The sequence below is a fragment of the Oncorhynchus nerka genome, linkage group LG12 (assembly GCF_034236695.1).
Source record: "Oncorhynchus nerka isolate Pitt River linkage group LG12, Oner_Uvic_2.0, whole genome shotgun sequence".
NCBI lineage: Eukaryota > Metazoa > Chordata > Actinopteri > Salmoniformes > Salmonidae > Oncorhynchus > Oncorhynchus nerka.
This window is the reverse complement of record NC_088407.1, coordinates 63776144-63797285: the sequence shown is the minus strand read 5'-3', so window position 1 is coordinate 63797285 and position 21142 is coordinate 63776144. Positions and strand designations below refer to the sequence as shown.

General features: G+C 43.4%; 1 protein-coding gene and 1 pseudogene across 6 annotated transcripts in view; both read right to left on the bottom strand.

Moving 5' to 3' along the window:
- Positions 1-21142, bottom strand: part of LOC115138573 (hypoxia-inducible factor 1-alpha) — a 36389-nt gene that overhangs the window by 11972 nt on the left and 3275 nt on the right. For 3 of the 6 annotated variants that reach the window (XM_029675528.2, XM_029675523.2, XM_029675529.2), the window contains exons 2-3: positions 16642-16835; positions 6047-6207 (exon numbers count right to left, since the gene is read on the bottom strand). In XM_029675528.2, coding sequence (XP_029531388.1) covers positions 6047-6207; positions 16642-16835 — 355 coding nt within the window. The remainder of the gene's footprint in view (positions 1-6046; positions 6208-16641; positions 16836-21142) is intronic. The other 3 variants (XM_029675527.2, XM_029675525.2, XM_029675526.2) reach the window with 3 other exon arrangements.
- Positions 8448-9323, bottom strand: LOC135574357 (glyoxalase domain-containing protein 4-like; annotated as a pseudogene).

Sequence of the window (21142 nt, the reverse complement as noted above, 5' to 3'; positions counted from 1 at the left end):
AGTTGGCTTTTCATAGCCAATCATTAAGAGTATCTCTACCGCTCCTGCTGTCTCTAGAAAGTTGAAAACAGTAGGTCTGGGACAGGTAGCACAGGTGTTCGGGAACATGCTATATAGCCAATTATCACAAGTGGTCTCTCTGTCTTCCATAAACACGTGCAGTAACATGGAGATATGGCCGTTTGGGAACACTAACCCTATTCAGTATATAATATATACACTACCGTTCAAAAGTTTGGGGTCACTTAGAAATGATTTTTTCCCCCATTAAAATAACATCACATTTATCAGAAATACAGTGAACACATTGTTAATGTTGTAAATGACTATTGTAGCTGGAAATGGACAATGTTTTATGGAATATCTACATAGGCGTACAGAGACCGATTATCAGCAATCATAACTCCTGTGTTCCAATGGCACACTATGTTCGCTAATCCAAGTTTATAATTTAAAAAAGGCTAATTGATCATTAGAAAACCCTTTTGCAATTATGTTGGAACAGCTGAAAACTGATGTGCTGATTAAAGCAGCAATAAACTGACCTTCTTCAGACTAGTTGAGTATCTGGAACATCAGCATTTGTGGGTTTGATTACAGGCTCAAAATGGCCAGAAACAAAGACCTTTCTTCTGAAACACGTCAGTCTATTCTTGTTCTGAGAAACGAAGTCTCTTCCATGCGAGAAATTGCCAAAACACTGAAGATCTCGTACAACGCTGTGTACTACTCCCTTCACAGAACAGCGCAAACTGGCTCTAACCAGAATAGAAAGAGGAGTGGGAGGCCCGGGTGCACAACTGAGCAAGAGGACAAGTACATCAGAGTGTCTAGTTTGAGAAACAGACGCCTCACAAGTCCTAAACCAAAAGACTCCACATGTCTAAACTAGAGGTTGACCGATTAAAACGGCATGGCCGATTAATTAGGGCCAATTTCAAGTTTTCATAACAATCGGTAATCGGTCTTTCTGGACGCTGATTACACTGCAATCCACGAGGAGATTGTGTGGCAGGCTGACCACCTGTTATGCAAGTGTAGCATCAAAAGGTAAGTTGCTAGCTAGCATTACATTTATCTTGTAAAAAACAATCTTCACACAATTAATCTTCTCCTTTCCCCCTTCTGATGACCAGGTGGCGAATCGCATCTCTGCATGTCTGGCAGACATATCAGTGTGGATGACGGATCACCACCTCAAGCTGAACCTCGGCAAGACGGAGCTGCTCTTCCTCCCGGGGAAGGACTGCCCGTTCCATGATCTCGCCATCACGGTTGACAACTCCACTGTGTCCTCCTCCCAGAGCGCTAAGAACCTTGGCGTGATCCTGGACAACACCCTGTCGTTCTCAACTAACATCAAGGCGGTGGCCCGTTCCTGTAGGTTCATGCTCTACAACATCCGCAGAGTACGACCCTGCCTCACACAGGAAGCGGCGCAGGTCCTAATCCAGGCACTTGTCATCTCCCGTCTGGATTACTGCAACTCGCTGTTGGCTGGGCTCCCTGCCTGTGCCATTAAACCCCTACAACTCATCCAGAACGCCGCAGTCCGTCTGGTGTTCAACCTTCCCAAGTTCTCTCACGTCACCCCGCTCCTCCGCTCTCTCCACTGGCTTCCAGTTGAAGCTCGCATCCGCTACAAGACCATGGTGCTTGCCTACGGAGCTGTGAGGGGAACGGCACCTCAGTACCTCCAGGCTCTGATCAGGCCCTACACCCAAACAAGGGCACTCGTTCATCCACCTCTGGCCTGCTCGCCTCCCTACCACTGAGGAAGTACAGTTCCCGCTCAGCCCAGTCAAAACTGTTCGCTGCTCTGGCCCCCCAATGGTGGAACAAACTCCCTCACGACACCAGGACAGCGGAGTCAATCACCACCTTCCGGAGACACCTGAAACCCCACCTCTTTAAGGAATACCTAGGATAGGATAAAGTAATCCTTCTCACCCCCTTAAAAGATTTAGATGCACTATTGTAAAGTGGCTGCTCCACTGGATGTCATAAGGTGAATGCACCAATTTGTAAGTCGCTCTGGATAAGAGCGTCTGCTAAATGACTTAAATGTAAATGTAAATGTAAATAATCACTAGTTAACTACACATGGTTGATGATATTACTAGGGTAACTAGCTTGTCCTGCATTGCATATAATCAATGTGGTGCCTGTTAATTTATCATCGAATCACAGCCTACTTCAACTTCGCCAAACGGGTGATGATTTAACAAAAGCACATTCGCGAAAAAAGCACAATCGTTGCACAAATGTACCTAACCATAAACATCAATGCCTTTCTTAAAATCAATACACAAGTATATATTTTTAAACCTGCATTTGAAGTTAAAAGAAAGTTAATATTGCCTGCTAACATTAATATGGAAATTGTGTCCCTTCTCTTGCATTCAGTGCAAGCAGAGTCAGGGTATATGCAGCAGTTTGGGCCGCCTGGCTCGTTGTGAACTGTGTGAAGACCATTTCTTCCTAACAAACCGTAATTAATTTGCCAGAATTTTACATAATTATGACATAACATTTAAGGTTGTGCAATGTAACAGCAATATTTAGACTTAGGGTTGCCACCTGTTCGATAAAATACGGAACGGTTTCGTTTTTCACTGAAAGAATAAACGTTTTGTTTTCGAAATGATAGTTTCTGGATTTGACCATATTTCTGCAAAGTTTCTGGATATGACCAAAGGCTCGTATTTCTGTGTGATTATTATATTATAATTAAGTCTATGATTTGATAGAGCAGTCTGACTGAGCGGTGATAGGCAGCAGCAGACTCGTAAGAATTCATTCAAACAGCACTTTACTGCATTTGCCAGCAGCTCTTAGCAATGCTTGAAGCACAGCGCCGTTTATGACTTCAAGCCAATCAACTCCCGAGATTAGGCTGGCAATACTAAAATGCCTATAAGAACATCCAATAGTCAAAGCTATATGAAATACAAATGGTATAGAGAGAAATAGTCCTATAATAACTACAACCTAAAACTTATTAACTGGGAATATTGAAGACTCATGTTAAAAGGAACCACCAGCTTTCATATGTTCTCATGTTCTGAGCAAGGAACTTAAATGTTAGCTTTTTTACATGGCACATATTGCACTTTTACTTTCTTCTCCAACACTGTGTTTTTGCATTATTTAAACCAAATTGAACGTTTCATTATTTATTTGAGACTAAATTGATATATTATATTAAGTTAAAATAGAAGTGTTCTGTGTTCATTCAGTATTGTTGTAATTGTCATTATTACAAATATATATATATCTATAAATAAATTGCCCGATTAAATTGGTATCGGCTTTTTTGGTCCTCCAATAAATCAGTATCAGCGTTGAAAAATCATAATCGGTCGACCTCTAGTCTAAACCAAAGACTCCACTATGAAAGTAACCATTTAAATTTTCATCATGTCACTGTGATAACTGTTGATAGACGTAGCTGGTAAATTCGCTCTGGTTTCAGAGCACTCGTCTGACTGTGCCAGAGCGCAGAATAAATGACGAATTTATGAACGCTAAACACCCGTTGAATATGGCCGGTGTCATTAAACGTTGAGGAATAAAAGCGTAAGAAAAAAGCGTAATTAAATTGTTGCCAGCAGCAGTCAGCAACGCTCTGGATAACAAAGACAGCCTAACCAGCTCTGCTAGAGCAAGTAAAATGGTCAGAGAAAGCAGTTCCCTCATTTGTGTATGGAAGTAGCTAGCAAGCTAGCCAACGTTAGCTTGGGTGCTTGACTGCGGTTAGGTCAGAATGCTCGGATCAACCCTACTCCTCGGCCAAAGGGACCATCCAGTGTGCTCTCTGAACGCTCCGAAAGCAAAACGCTCTGAATTTACATAACTGACAATGCTCTGAGTTTCAGTTTAAGAACGCCCAGAGCACACACTGAGCACACTTCAGATTGAATTTACAAACACACCCATTCTATAAACCAGGCATTAGTCTTGACATTTTTGGTTGTTTAGTACATGGCCTCACATGTGAATCCTTAAAAGAGCTGGGTGGGGCGAAAGCTTAAGAGGGTGTGAACGATGCTGAATGGGTGTAGACAAAGAAGAGCTCTCCAGTAGGTGTACCAAAACATTCAAAGGCCATTTTCTCAAAAGTGAAGTTACAAGTTATTCAACTTTCAAAGCAGAATTACTTTCCCATTGTTCCTCAACTGTAGTGAATGATATACCACTTTGTAGCTCTGAGTCTCTACTTTTATACAATGTAAAAAACACAATTTCACATTTTGCTACAGAAGACCGAATCGAGCTGGTCAGTCACAAATACAGGTAAGTTCCAAAATAAAGGAAATACCAACATAAAAAAGTGTCTTAAAGGGATAATCCAGCCCCAAATCACTAATTCCAATGATTAACAGTGTTAAATGACACTAATATGTGAAAACAAGTTATGGGAACAAATGTTTAATTTCGTAGTTATAACAAGGTTGGTAGAAACATGTGAAAATCTATTTTGGAAATCTGTTGCATCTCAAATCTACTACAAAGCACACAATGCAATGCTCTCTCTCTCTCTCTCTGGGCTGGCTGACTAACTAGAACACATAGCTACTAAAGTCAATATCAGCATGTCAAATAGCTAGCTAGCTGTCAAAATCGGCTAAATAAAACTGTACTATCAATTTAGGAGTCTTACATACCGAGTTCAACGTGAAGTTAGTCTCGGTCACTGAGCTATAAATGGCATCTCTGCCCAGAGGGAGAGCAGAGTAACGTTGATTTCCCACAGATACTTTTGAGGAGATGGGAAACTCCATTAGAATCGTGTTAACAAGTTTCCCATAAGTCATCAATGGGCCGCGCAGGGCATTCTGGGTGATTCTGGGAAAAGGACACCTCTCCTTCAAGGAGTGAATGCGAGTTAATAGGTCGTGAAAAATGCCTTTTGTGAGATGATTAACTTGTTCTCTGAAATATCGTATAACTTTACGTACATTCGAGGAAAATAGGCAGGTTTGTCAACACATACCCTGACTTTGGGAAGGTTACGTTTAGCAACCGCGTGACACAGCATGACAATATGAATGCAATGGGTTGACAGTCAGTGGGTGGGGAGTTTCTTCATTCATTGCCCAATTGGATTCCAATCGCCTCCTTTCTGTAATATATCTCTCCATTTCCCACAGACACAGGGCACATTGCGACATGGTACTTGAAGGAGAAACGGAGTTGAACAATTTGGTACACCATTTAGAGTGAGCACACCTCACGAAATATATATACTTTGTCATGACAATATAAACGGATGGATGTATTCAAGACGGTATTCTCATACCATCTATTGGCTGATTTGGCTATCTGGAGTGCAGGTAATTGTTTAAAATATTGTGGGTTATCCCCATCTAGTGATGAGAATGATGTAGCTATGACTCAATACTACACAATATCCAGATTTTCACAGTTAAATCATGGGTATTTTTATTTATTTTACCCACTGACAGAACATAGGCTTTCACCAAATTGACAGGAATATCATAATTGTATTTCTGGCGGCCCCTTTAATAGGGCGCTGGGCCACCACGAGCCAGAAGAGCTTCAATGCACCGTGGCATAGATTCTACAAGTGTCTAGAACTTTATTGGAGAGATGAACACAATTTTTCCACAAGAAATGACATCACTATGTTTTGTTGATGGTGGTAGAAAACGCTATCTCAGGCACCACTCCAGAATAATTGGGTTGAGATCTGGTTACGGAGATGGCCATGGCATATGGTGTACATCGTTTTCATGCTCATCAAACCATTCCATGACCACTTGTGTCCTGTGGAAGGGGGCATTGTCATCCTATGGGGACATAGCCATGGTAGCCAAAATATTAGCCTGCCCAGCATTTTTATACATGACCCTAAGCATGATGGGATGTTAACGGCTTAATTAACTCACAAACCATCCCTGTGTAGAAACACCTGCTTTCAATATACTTCGTATCCCTCTTTTACTCAAGTCTTTCAATTTTTGGGCCATTCTTTATCGATCTATCCTAGTCAGTTCTGTCTCTAACGAGACACCAGACCTACCTGTGCCAGACCCAAGCACTTGTTGACATTTTCAGAGAGATAAATCATGTCCCCGTCTTTAGACAGCACCATGAGGAAGCCCTCCAAAGCCTTCAGATAGGAGCCATTCAGCTGGGAGTCCATCTCACTCTCCTCCTGCTCCTTCTCTACTGCCTTATCTTCTGGAAAAAGAGAGCGAGAGAGAGGGGTGAGGGGATGAGAAAGAGAATAAGAGAGAGGGAGGTAGCAGAAGGGATCGTGTGGCAGACATGGGGACATGAATAAAGCAGGATATATGATTACTAGACAACACACATGCTTGTGTGGCAGGGTACTGCAACAAACACAGAAACACTAAAAGGTTCCGTTCACATAGGCAGCCCAATTCTGATATTTGTTCCACTAATTGGTCTTTTGACCAATCACATCAGATATTTTTCAGAGCTGATCTGATTGGTCAAAAGACAAATGAGTGAATAATAAAAAGAAGAATTGGGCTGCCTGTCTAAACGCAGTCAAAAAGTGCCCAATTATTGATACCCTTGATAGAGATGAGCAAAAATTACTGTATAAAATAAATAATTTTAACCATTATTTTACCAGGTAAGTTGACTGAGAACACATTCTCATTTACAGCAATGACCTGGGGAATAGTTGGGGATGATTAGGTGGCCATGATGGGTTGAGGGCCAGATTGGGAATTTAGCCAGGACACCGGGGTTAACACCCCTACTCTTACGATAAGTGCCATGGGATCTTTAATGACCTCAGAGAGTCAGGACACCCGTTTAACGTCCCATCCGAAAGATGGCACCCTACACAGGGCAATGTCCCCAATCACGTCCTTGGGGAATTGGAATATTTTTAGACCAGAGGAAAGAGTGCCTCCTACTGGCCCTCCAACACCACTTCCAGCAGCATCTGGTCTCCCATCCAGGTACCAACTAGGACCAACCCTGCTTTGCTTCAGAAGCAAGCCAGCAGTGGGATGCAGGGTGGTATGCTGCTGGCAATTAATTGGCCCAGTGTCATCCGGGTTTGGCCAGGGTACGCCGTCATTGTAAATAAGAATTTGTTCTTAACTGACTTGCCAAGTTAAATAAAATAAATAAAATACTGCATGCTCAAAAAATGTGGAAATCATATTATTTTACAGTTGCTTCGAGAAAGAGATTGTTTAACAAGTAATAAAACATTTTCTCAAGAAAAGTCGGGAGTCAAAATTGACATCTGTTTTTAACACAGCACCTCACCTTAAGACTATTCATCCATACAGAATCCTTCCAGATCCATGATATCCTACGTCTGCGCTTATGGACTGCCCACTTCAAATCAAACCACAGGTATTCAATTGGTTTCAAGCCCTGAGACGGCAATTGCAAAATGCTGATTTTGTGACCAATTAACCATGTCTTTGTGGATTGTGATATGTGCTTGGTGTTACCGTCTGATAGATCTATAAGTGGCTAAGTTTCAGCCTCCAGGCAACCAGGTTTTTGGCTAAAATGTCCTGGTACTGGGTAAAAATCATGATGCCTTTGACCTCAACAAACATCTTTGATGTTATGGGGCTATTTTGCTTCCACTGGTCCTGGGCCTGTGTTAACCCTTTAGACTTGTGGGAATTGGCCTATATGGATAGTAGGGATGGGCGATATGGCCAAAATATCACATCACTGTATTTTTCAAAATTTTCACAGTATGTCGGTATTTGATGCTTTTGAATAATACAAATTGTAAATTTGCTTTATGAGTAGTGCGGGACCCTAGGTTGGCAACACATACATTTCTAAATGATTAAATGGGTATTTCTCTATTTAAATTTTTTTATTTTTTATTATTATTATTTTTTAAACATTTGTTTTAAAATAATGTCATCAATTGCTGCAATTCCACATTGTCACATAGTTCTGCAGGATATTGTCCAAAAAAAATGGAAACCTTATTTTTAACCAAATCTTGCAATTGCAATTTGACTTGCGATTTAGATCAAAACACGAATTATTATTATAATTCTATAGTTAGAATATAATAGTAGGCTCTTTGAATACATTGTTATTTGACATTAAAACCCTATGGGGAAAAAGAAAGGAGAGGGTACTGCAACATACACAGAAACACTAAAGGCTCTGTTCACATAGGGGCGGCAGGGTAGCCTAGTGGTTAGAGCGTTGGACTAGTAACCGAAAGGTTGCAAGTTCATATCCCCGACCTGACAAGGTACAAATCTGTCGTTCTGCCCCTGAACAGGCAGTTAACCTACTGTTCATAGGCCGTCATTGAAAGTAAGAATTTGTTCTTAACTGACTTGCCTAGATTTAAAAAATAAACATAGGCAGCACAATTTTGATATTTGTTCCCCTAATTGGTCTTTTGACCATTCACATCAGATCTTTTCAGAGCTGATCTGATTAGACGAATTCGCGAAAACAGAGAGATTTAAAGAACCTTTATTGTGTCTGGGAACCCACAACACAATAAACACTCAAACAACAAAGCAGATCTCACGGGCATCTGAATCAGCCCAAATGACCTACCCTGCCGCCCCTATGTGAACAGAGCCTTTAGTGTCTTCCCAGGGGTGTCCAGGCTAACTAAGATAGTAAGGATTTCATGGTTTCCCTTTGTCATTTCATGGTTTCCCTTTGTCATCAATGTATTCAAAGAGCCTACTATTATCTGCCAACTGCTCATGTGGACAGGAGAATGCTATCCGCCTAAAGGCTGTCCCATGATCTACTGTCCCAACAATGTTGTGAAGCTCTAGTTTACAGTGAGTGTCTGTGAATCCCATCAGCAGTCTTCTCATTTCCCCTGTTCACCTTCGTCCCCAGAATGGAGGAGCAGCAGTGTATTGTGTTGATTTCTGCTGGTCAGACCCTGCCAGACACACCTTCTGTACAGGATCATTGGGAGGCTGTTTCTTTGTCCACCAGGTAGAAGCAATAACCTCCTGGGGCCTCAGCCAGATAGAGGCCCTTTCAAACCTCAGTGAGGGGCCAACCAAGACGCTTAGCATTGCTGACAGCCTGGCAAGACTGCAAAGTCAAACCGAGGAAGTCATTACCTTGGCGATATTCTCCCACTCCATAATTGTAGATGAGTTCAGTCACGATGTCATCATCCTCTGGCCCCAAGCTGACCATTGTCTTGCTCCATTTTCCATCATTAGGGCCCTTACAAGTTGCCTTACATCCTTCTTCAAACTCTTTGTGAAGCACAATCTTCATGCCGAGCATATCTCGGTGAAAGGCGGCCGTTTTGCTTCCGTCTCCCACTTTGAAAACTAAATGCAAGGCTCGCCTCAAAGCCACTATGAGCCAAGTGAGTTTGCTACATACTATACGATTATATATATATATCACGCTCAGTTTGTCTACGTTGATTAAGGATCCTTGCAATTGATTGCCATATAGAAAAGAGAAAGGATAAACAGAAGAAACAAGACAGAAAAACAAAAACACCCTGAGGCATGATCATTGTCATTGTTTTAATTCTCTCTTAACGTGGTAAGGTTTCCCATTACCTTCTGCTGCCGTAACAGCAGTAACAAATTTCCAAGCGGAAACACTTCTTCACACTCAACTGATCTTCACACTCAACCTTTAAGTCTTTATTGAAGACTCATCTCGTCAGTTGGTCCTATGATTGAGTGTCGTCTGGCCCAGGAGTGTGAAGGTGAATGGAAAGGCACTGGAGCAACGAACCGCCCTTGCTGTCTCGCCGGTTCCCCTCTCTTCCCTGGGATTCTCTGCCTCTAACCCTATTACAGCGGCTGAGTCACTGGCTTACTGGTACTCTTCCATGCCGTCCCTAGGAGGGGTGCATCACTTGAGTGGGTTGAGTCACTGACGTGATCTTCCTGTCCGGGTTGGCGCTCCCCCTTGGGTAGTGCCGTGTCTCAGGATGGTAAGTTGGTGGTTGAAGAAAACCCTCTAGTGGTGTGGAGGCTGTGCTTTGGCAAAGTGGGTGGGGTTATATCCTTCCTGTTTGGCCCTGTCCGGGGGTGTCCTCGGATGGGGCCACAGTGTCTCCTGACCCCTCCTGTCTCAGCCTCCAGTATTTATGCTGCAGTAGTTTGTGTGTCGGGGGGCTAGGGTCAGTCTATTATATCTGGAGTATTTCTCCTGCACCCTCAACAACCACTGTGATTATTATTATCATTATTATTTCACCCTGCTGGTCATCTACGAACATTTGAACATCTTGGCCATGTTCCGTTATAATCTCCACCCGGCACAGCCAGAAGAGGACTGGCCACCCCTCATAGCCTGGTTCCTCTCTAGGTTTCTTCCTAGGTTCTGGCCATTCTAGGGAGTTTTTCCTAGCCACCGTGCTTCTACACCTGCATTGCTTGTTGTTTGGGGTTTTGGGCTGGGTTTCTGTAAGGCACTTTGAGATAACAGCTGATGTAAGAAGGACATTATAAATACATTTGATTTGAACACCACATCTTCTGTAACACCACAGCTGACCTTACAAACTTATCAACATCAAAGAAATCTGCCAATTTTCCTAAAAGTCTGATACAGGAACCCATTTACCTCCTCTAAATTGTAAATTTAGTCATCACCAGTTGCTATCATATCAAAAGAGATCCTTCTCCTGATCCTCCTCAACTGAGGCTACATACCACCGACTCCCCTCAGCCACATCCCTCTCAACACTCCCCACTCGCACCGGGCATCTCACCAGTCTGGGAAAATGGCTCCCCAAATCTGTCCTTACTTCCACCAACAATATTTTTCTGCTGCATAACAGACGCTATGTTCCCCTCTGGTACAAGCTGCAACTCAGTACCCTCAACATGGACAACTTGTTCCTCTGCAACAGGTGATTGTGGCCACTACCACTGTCGGCCCACCTCTCCCTGGCCAGGCGTTACGAGGATCACCTGCATCCCTCCCTCCGCCTTCTCCCTTTTCGGGCAAGCATGTCGCTTATGGCCAACATCCCCAATTTCAAAACACTGTTGACTACCTGTAATAGCATAAGCCATATACAGTCTGTAGTCACATTTAACTTTAAACGATACCTACAAAGTCCAAAAACAAACACAACCCAACGGGACAATCTTAATAGAACTTGCAAACTTCCCAAACAGCAATAACTCACGCTCCAATAACTAATTGGGAATAAACGGCGGTACATTCAAAATCATTACCCTTGTTGGCGGAGAGAAAAAGCGGCGTAACTTGAATAAACATGCCTTTAAGAAGTACACCATGCTCCACAAGGCACTTTTCTTTAACTTTTTAGGGATGGGGGCAGTATTCGTACATTCAGATGAATGACGTGCCCAAAGTAAACTACCTGTTACTCAGGCCCAGAAGCTAGGATATACATATAATTGGTAGTATTGGATAGAAAACACTCTGAAGTTTCTAAAACTGATCAAATAATGTCTATGAGTATAACAGAACTGGTATGGCAGGCAAAAACCAGAGGTAACTCCACACGGATTTTTAAAATATTTTTTAGTTCACAGCTCATCCAAATGCTTGTTTTTGAGAGATTCAAAGGAATACCTCCCAAATTACAGTTCCTAGATGTCAACAGTCTTTAGAAAGGGTTACAGGCTTGTTTTTTGAAAAATTACTTAGAATTTGTAGTTTTTCAAGGTGGCTCTCATTTTGCGCGCACCTCGTTATTTATCTCCGGCATTGAACATAATACATTCCGTCTGAAATTATATCATTTATTTACATATTAGGGTACCTGAGGATTGATTCGAAACATTATTTGACTTGGCTGGATGAAGTTCATTGGTAACTTTTGGGATTCCTTTGTATACACGTTGAACGAGTGGATTACTGAATCAAATGCGGATCCTAAACGGACTTTTTGGGGATATAAAGAAGGACTTTATTGAACAAAACAACCATTTGTTGTGTAGCTGGGACCCTTGGGGTTGCAAACAGAGGAAGATCTTCAAAGGTAAGTGATTTATTTTATTGCAATTTCTGACTTTCGTGACACCTCTGCTGGTTTGGAAAATGTTTAATGCTTTTGTGTGTGGGGTGCCGTCCTCAGATAGTTGCATGGTATGCTTTTGCCGTAAAGCCTTTTTGAAATCTGACAACGTGGTTGGATTAACAAGTTATGCTTTTAAACGATGTAAGACACTTGTTTGGTCATGAATGTTTAATATTACGATTTTTGTATTTTTCACTGGATGTTGTCGAGGTGGGACACTATCCCAAAGAAGTTCTTTAACTTCTCTAGGGTAGGGGGCAGCATTTGGAATTTTTGATGAAAAGCATGCCAAAATTAAACTGCCTTCTACTCAGGCCCAGAAGATAGGACATGCGTATAATTAGTAGATTTGGATGAAAAACACTAAAGTTTCAAAAAATGTTAAAATAATGTCTGTGAGTATAACAGAACTGATTTGGCAGGCGAAAACCTGAGAAAAATTCATTCAGGAAGTAGGATTTTTTGTTGTTGCTGTAGTTTTCTATTCAATGCCATTACAGTATCCATTGACTTAGGACTCAAATTGCATTCCACTAGATGTCAACAGTCTTTAGAAATTGTTTCAGGCTTGTATTCTGAAAAATGAGGGAATAAGAGCAGTCTGAATGAGTGGACCCTGCCGTGTCAGAGAGCTTTTTCATGCGCGCGAGAGAGAGTGTCTTTCTTGTTTATCTTTTATATTGACGACGTTAATGTCCGGTTGAAATATTATCGATTATAGGCTAAAAACAACCGGAAGATTGAATATAAACTTCGTTTGACATTTTTCTATTAACTTTACGGATACCATTTTGATTTTTTTGTCTGCCTGTTGTGACTGCGTTTGAGCCTGTGGATTACTGAAGAAAATACGCAAACAAAACGGAGGTTTTCGGATATAAAGAGAGACTTTATCGAACAAAAGGAACATTTATGGAATAAATTAATATCTTCTGAGTGCAAACATAAGAAGATCATCAAAGGTAAGTGATTAATTTCTATATTTCTGACTTGTGTAACTCTTCTAACTTGGCTGGTTACTGTTTGTAATGATTTGTCTGCTGGGCTATGTTCTCAAATAATTGTAAGGTATGCTTTCGCTGTAAAGCATTTTTTAAATCTGACACAGTGATTGGATTCACAAGAAGTTCATCTTTAAACCAATGTAAAATAGTTGTATCTTTTCAGAATTTTTATAATGAGTATTTCTGTATTTGAATTTGGCGCTCTGCAATCTCACTGGATGTTGGCCAGGTGGGACGCTAGCATCCCACATACCCTAGAGAGGTTAAGAAACACCACCACCGATAAATTCATCCGCGATGCATAAGCAACATTTTTCATAGCCTACCTTCTCTCCGATGGCGACCAGAAACTCCTCAATAGTGACAGTGGCTTCAGAAGTGCACCTAAAGCCGTGCCAATGTGACAGGGACCGTGTCCGCATGTGGGTCGCCATCCCCGCCAAAACCAACAAGAAATACAATATACTTAATTCTACCACAAGAAGAATAATAAATAATGAACCTTAATCATGCATAGAAAAACAAAGAAAACAAACGATGTAACTCCAGACAACACTCGCTCATAATATTCCTAGCATACACCAAACACTCCCAGCAAGCGGAGAGAGACCGATAGAGACACACGCAGAGAGAGAGAGAGACCGAGAGAGAGAGACCGACCAACAGACAGACCGACCGACCGGCCGAGACAGACCGAGACAGACAGACAGACCGACAGAGACAGACCGACAGAGACAGACCGACCGACAGAGACAGACCGACCGACAGAGACAGACCGTCCGACAGACAGACCGACCGAGATACAGACCGACCGAGATACAGACCGAGATACAGACCGACAGAGACAGAGACAGACCGAGACAGACAAGACAGACCGACAGAGACAGACAGTCAGTCCGAGAGACAGACCGAGACACAGAGAGACACAGACAGACCGACAGAGACAGACCGACAGAGACAAAGACAGACAGACACAGACAAAGACAGACAAACACAGACAGAGACAGACCGACAGACCGAGGCAGACAGACCGAGGCAGACAGACCGAGGCAGACAGACCGAGACAGACAGACCGAGACAGACAGACCGAGACAGACAGACCGAGAGAGACCGACCGAGACCGAGAGACAGACAGACAGACCGACAGAGACAGACAGACCGACAGAGACACAGACAGACCGACAGAGACACAGACAGAGACAGACCGACCGAGACAGACAGACACAGAGACAGACAGACAGACAGAGACACAGACAGACAGACCGAGACAGACAGACAGACCGACCGAGACAGACAGACCGACCGAGACAGACCGACCGACAGAGACACAGACAGAGACACAGACAGACCGACAGAGACAGACAGACAGACAGACCGAGACAGACAGACACAGACCGAGACAGACACCGACCGAGACACAGACAGACAGAGACAGACAGACAGACAGACCGAGACACAGACAGACAAACAGAGAGACCGACAGACCGACAGAGACAGACCGACCGACAGAGACAGACCGACCGACAGAGACAGACCGACCGACAGAGACAGACCGACCGACAGAGACACAGACAGACAGACCGAGACACAGACAGACAGACAGACAGACAGAGACACCGAGACACAGACAGAGACACAGACAGACGGACAGAGACAGACAGAGACACAGACAGACCGACAGAGACAGACCGACAGAGACAGACCGACCGACAGAGACAGACCGACAGAGACAGACCGACACACAGACAGACCGAGACACAGACAGACCGACCGACAGAGACAGACCGACCGACAGAGACAGACCGACCGACAGAGACAGACCGACACAGACCGAGACACAGACAGACAGACCGAGACACAGACAGACACAGACCGAGACACAGACAGACACAGACCGAGACACAGACAGACAGAGACAGACACACAGACAGACAGACACACAAACAGACCGAGACACAGACAGACAGACCGACAGAGACCGACCGACAGAGACAGACCGACCGACAGAGACAGACAGACAGACCGAGACACAGACAGAGACAGACCGACAGAGACAGACCGACAGAGACAGACCGACAGAGACAGACCGACAGAGACAGACCGACAGACAGACAGACCGACAGACAGAGACAGACCGAGACACAGACAGACAGAGACAGACAGACAGACAGACAGACCGACAGACAGAGACAGACCGAGACACAGACAGACAGAGACAGACAGACAGACATTACACACTGTGTATTAAATTTAACAACCCAAACATTAAATATCATTATAGAAGGTAAAGTAAAAACCCAAACTGGTCCATTCATCAATACCGGTATATAGTCAAATACGCTATACCACCCAGGATAGGGCTAAATTGAAATATGAAAAAACGCATCTGCATAACCATGGTAGCAATTGAAAGGGAACAGTTAACTGGAAAAGTATTAGACCAAAAGGAGAGGACACAACAGTTCACCTGACAAGACTGAATCCAAACATCACACTGTTGATCTTATGTCCATTTTACATTTACTGTACTTTTTTCCTCATTTGTTGATCTGAAAACACTCTGGATACATTTAGCAACATAAGACTATTCCTGGAAAATGGTGCAACATAATACAAAAAAAATTAAGGGTTTGAGTGAGAGGACTAACTGGTGTTTCCAAGTGACCCCCCCCCCCCCCCCACACACACACACACCTCTCCATATTGCCTCTTGCGATATGGATATTGTGAATGCCAATATCACAATTCCGATTAAAATGATATTAATCGTGCAGGCCTAATGTATAGCATGTTACTGTACAGCCACTACGTTCCAATTGAGGCTCTTATTGGTGCCCAAATCTGCCACTTTCAACCAATATACATACGGGTACGAGTGTAAAGGCATCATGAACAGCATCATGAACTTTACCCAGTACCAGGACATTTTAGCCAAAAACCTGGTTGCCTCTGCCAGGAGGCTGAAATTTGTCAACAAGTGTAACTTCCAGCAAGACAATAACCCCAAGCACAGATCAAAATACACAAAGAAATTTTAACATTTTGCAATGGCCATCACAATCTCCGGACTTGAAACCCATTAAATACCTGTGGTTTGAATTGAAGAGGACAGTCCTTAAGCGCAGATGAAGGATATCAAGGATCTGGAAGGATTCTGTATGGAGGAATGGTCTAAGATCCCTTGCAATGTGTTCTCCAACTCATAAAACATTTTAGAAAAAGGGTTGTTAACCTCACAAGGTGAGGAATTGAAAACAGGGTGTCAATAATTTTGACCCATATCTTTTATACAAAATCTTTCTATGAGCAATTGTGTTAATATAAAACATAAATATAGCTCAGTATTTGAATGATTTATTTCATATGGTCATTTTATGCTTAAATGGAATTTTTGTTCCTCTTTATCAAGGGAGTAAATAATTTCAGACCCCACTGTATATCCTCCTGTCTGCAAGTTTCTAGATCTTCCAGGTCGCCCACGCTGCTTACCTCACCGCTTTTTCTCACCTCCCACTTCTCTCCTCACCCCCACCCCTTAACCCCCAAGACACTTTTGACACTATCCGCACCACAGCTGTGTCCCTCTAATTTGGACACTACCATATTCCTCTTCCTCACTCCCCCCAGGGTACTGACCTGTGCTCAGCAGTTTCCTCATGTGCAGGTAGCTGATAGCCAGTCTCATGATAGAAGCCTTGTCTAGGTTGGAGGTGACACCGTGGGGCAGGGGCAGCTCCTGGGCCAGCTCGTAGAACACCTCCGACTCTTTCCCCCTCCGGTATCGCGCTGCATCCCGGGACTTCTCCTTCCTCCGCTCCGAGCTCACCCTGCTGTGGGAGACAGGCCGATCAACAAGGTGCAAGTCAGAGTCCGGGCCTAACACACACACCACCAGGGATTGCATCCTTGTTGTCTGCCTGCCTGCCTGCTCTGCGCACTGTTCACTAAGCCACTGGCCAGACAATGGGAAAGGCTGCAGCAGCTGGGGTCTGCAACAAGCTCCAAGTCCAACCGTCTCACCCTAGCAGGCTCATTTTCGGACGCTGGCCCAGCCTGCAGTCTTATTGGCTGCAAGCCAAAGGAAGCACAGTGAGCCCCCCATGGCACCATTGGCTGGGAGTGGGGACTTGGTTGTGTGTGATACGCAGTAGATTCTCCACTCTACCTGCTTGGTGCACTGCCAAGCCTCTCCACCAATCATCCTGACATTTACTGCCAATAGTACAATCCTCCACTATTGAGGGACAGTGAGGGGGGACAGACGGTCCTCGTTAAGGACACACAATTACATTAAAAAACACACAGGCTACTGAACAAATGACAGCCTCTTTAAAAATTGGTCCACTTCATGCAACAAGAACCATAAGAGGAACAAAAACGAGCCCGTTTTGAAAACTATGCAGGCTAGGTCTCCGCTAAGATCAGTTCCTCAAAAAGGTAAAAAAAAAGAAATGCTGTACAAATATAGGCCACGATGCAATTCTCCATTGAGTGAGAGAATGTTAAAATATGTAGGCTAAAATAAGATCTTAACTAAACAGTAAAAAAATATCCTGTGGGAAAAAACGACAAGGAAAACTTAATTCCGTAGAAAGGTCTGCCGAAAACAAAGGTGACAATAAAACATATTTCATTCTCCTTCAGAGTTTCTTGTAAAGAAATACACTGCTCAAAAAAATAAAGGGAACACTTAAACAACACAATGTAACTCCAAGTCAATCACACTTCTGTGAAATCAAACTGTCCACTTATGAAGCAACACTGATTGACAATAAATTCCACATGCTGTTGTGCAAATGGAATAGATAACAGGTGGAAATTATAGGCAATTAGCAAGACACCCCCAATAAAGGAGTGGTTCTGCAGGTGGTGACCACATACCACTTCTCAGTTCCTATGCTTCCTGGCTGATGTTTTGGTCACTTTTGAACGCTGGCGGTGCTTTCACTCTAGTGGTAGCATGAGATGGAGTCTACAACCCACACAAGTGGCTCAGGTAGTGCAGCTCATCCAGGATGGGACATCAATGCGAGCTGTGGCAAGGTTTGCTGTGTCTGTCAGCGTAGTGTCCAGAGCATGGAGGCGCTACCAGAGACAGGCCAGTACATCAGGAGACGTGGAGGAGGCCGTAGGAGGGCAACAACCCAGCAGCAGGACCGCTACCTCCGCCTTTGTGCAAGGAGGAGCAGGAGGTGCACTGTCAGAGCCCTGCAAAATGAACTCCAGCAGGCCACAAATGTGCATGTGTCTGCTCAAACGGGTGGTATGAGGGCCCGACGTCCACAGGTGGGGGTTGTGCTTACAAGCCCAACACCGTGCAGGACGTTTGGCATTTGCCAGAGAACACCAAGATTGGCAAATTCGCCACTGGCGCCCTGTGCTCTTCACAGATGAAAGCAGGTTCACACTGAGCACATGTGACAGACGTGACAGAGTCTGGAGACGACGTGGAGAATGTTCTGCTGCCTGCAACATCCTCCAGCATGACCGGTTTGGCGGTGGGTCAGTCATGGTGTGGAGTGGCATTTCTTTGGGGGGCCGCACAGCCCTCCATGTGCTCGCCAGAGGTAGCCTGACTGCCATTAGGTACCGAGATGAGATCCTTAGACCCCTTGTGAGACCATATGCTGGTGCGGTTGGCCCTGGGTTCCTCCTAATGCAAGACAATGCTAGACCTCATGTGGCTGGAGTGTGTCAGCAGTTCCTGCAAGATGAAGGCATTGATGCTATGAACTGGCCCGCCCGTTCCCCAGACCTGAATCCAATTGAGCACATCTGGGACATCATGTCTCGCTCCATCCTCCAACGCCACATTGCACCACAGACTGTCCAGGAGTTGGCGGATGCTTTAGTCCAGGTCTGGGACGAGATCCCTCAGGGAGACCATCCGCCACCTCATCAGGAGCATGCCCAGGCATTGTAGGGAGGTCATACAGGCACGTGGAGGCCACACACACTACTGAGCCTCATTTTGACTTGTTTTAAGGACATTACATCAAAGTTGGATCAGCCTGTAGTGTGGTTTTCCACTTTAATTTTGACTCCAAATCCAGACCTCCATGGGTTGATAAATTTGATTTCCATTGATAATTTGTGTGATTTTGTTGTCAGCACATTCAACTATGTAAAGAAAAAATTATTTAATAAGAATATTTCATTCATTCAGATCTAGGATGTGTTATTTTAGTGTTCCCTTCATTTTTTTGAGCAGTGTATATACACACAGTACCAGTCAAAAGTTTGGACACACCTACTCATTCAAGGGTTTTTCTTTATTTTTACATTGTAGAATAATAGTGAAGACATCAAAACTATAAAATAACACATATGGAATCATGCAGTAACCAAAAAAGTGATAAACAAATCAAAATATGATATATTTGAGATTCTTCAAAGTAGCCACCCTTTGCCTTGATGACAGCTTCGCACACTCGTCATTCTTTCAACCAGCTTCACCTGGGATGCTTTCCAACAGTCTTGAAGGAGTTCCCACACAAGCTGAGAACTTGTTGGCTGCTTTTCCTTCATTCTGCAGTCCAACTCATCCCAAACGATCTCAGTTGGGTTGAGGTCAGGTAATTGTACAGGCAGCACTCCATCACTCTCCTTCTTGGTCAAATAGCCCTTACACAGCCAGGAGGTGTGTTGGGTCATTGTCCTGTTGAAAAACAACTGATAGTCCCACAAAGCACCAGATGGGATGGCATATCGCTGCAGAATTCTGTAGTAGCCATGAAGTGTGCCTTGAATTCTAAAGAAATCACAGACAGTGTCACCAGCAAAGCACCCCAACACCTGCTTCATGGTGGGAACCACACATGAGATCATCCGTTCACCTACTCTGCATCTCACAAAGAGAAATCTCACATTTTGGATCATCAAAATCTGAGTCTTCCATTCCTGTGGCGTGGAGAGCCAACTTCATCATGGTTTTTGTGACTGCACTTGAAGAAACTTTCAAAGTTCTTGACATTTTCCGTATTGACTGACCTTCATGACCCTAAGTAATGATGGACTGTCATTTCTCTTTGCTTATTTGAGCTGTTCTTGCCATAATATGGACTTGGTCTTTTACCACAGAGGGCTATCTTCTGTATACCACCCCTACCTTGTCACAACACAACTGATTGGATCAAACGTATTAAGAAAATAAATTCTACAAATAAACAAGGCACACCTGTTAATTGAAATGCATTCCAGGTGACTACCTCATGAAGCTGGTTGAGAGAATGCCAAGACTTTGCAAAGCTTTCATCAAGGCAAAGGGTGGCTACTTTGAACAATCTGAAATATATTTTATTTGTTTAACACTTTAATGGTTACTACATGTGTTATTTAATAGTTTTGATGTCTCCACTATTAATCTACAATGTAGAAAATAGTAAAAATAAAGAAAAACCTTGGAATGAGGTGGTGTCCAAACTTTTGACTGGTACTGTTTATATATCTCCCACGTGATGTGAACACATGCATGGCTTATTGTCGGTCTTGTCCATATGTATTGAAGCATGTAGAGATTGTAGACAAGTCAAGGCAATGACACCAATGCATACCAGAGGCTGCTGCTGAGTTGTGGTCTTAACCCTACAGACAACAGCGTAAATCCAAAAAGTGTGCAACGCTCACCATGAAAATAGACGTCAGTAAAAATAACCCCCCCCCCAAAACATAATTGCAATTTATCTGTTATGGAGTTAGAGTCACATAATTATATTATTTGAGACTGTCTGTAAAAATCAGGAAAATGCTTCAGCTAGCTAATTGAACGTAATTTAAAAATATATACATATAGATTAGCACATTTCCTAACATTTTTTGAGTACAGAAAGTCCCTCCTAAACAGTTAATGACAGAAACTGATCCACCTCAATGTACATCATGTCCACACACAAATGAGTAGCCTAGATGGTCAGTTTTGCAACCCAAATATTTTGCATGCTCAGTGAATGTGTCTGCAGGTTTTGCATCACATGCATGCATGATGAGAATAACCAATGTAATACCTCAACCTGAAGTCAAACTGACAGACAGGCAGTCAGTAGGTGGCAGTCTGTGTCTCTTTACCAAGCTGACAGACTGACTGTGCAGGTCAGGAGCTCAGTCAGCGGGGGCCAAATATTTACACTATCCTCAGTCA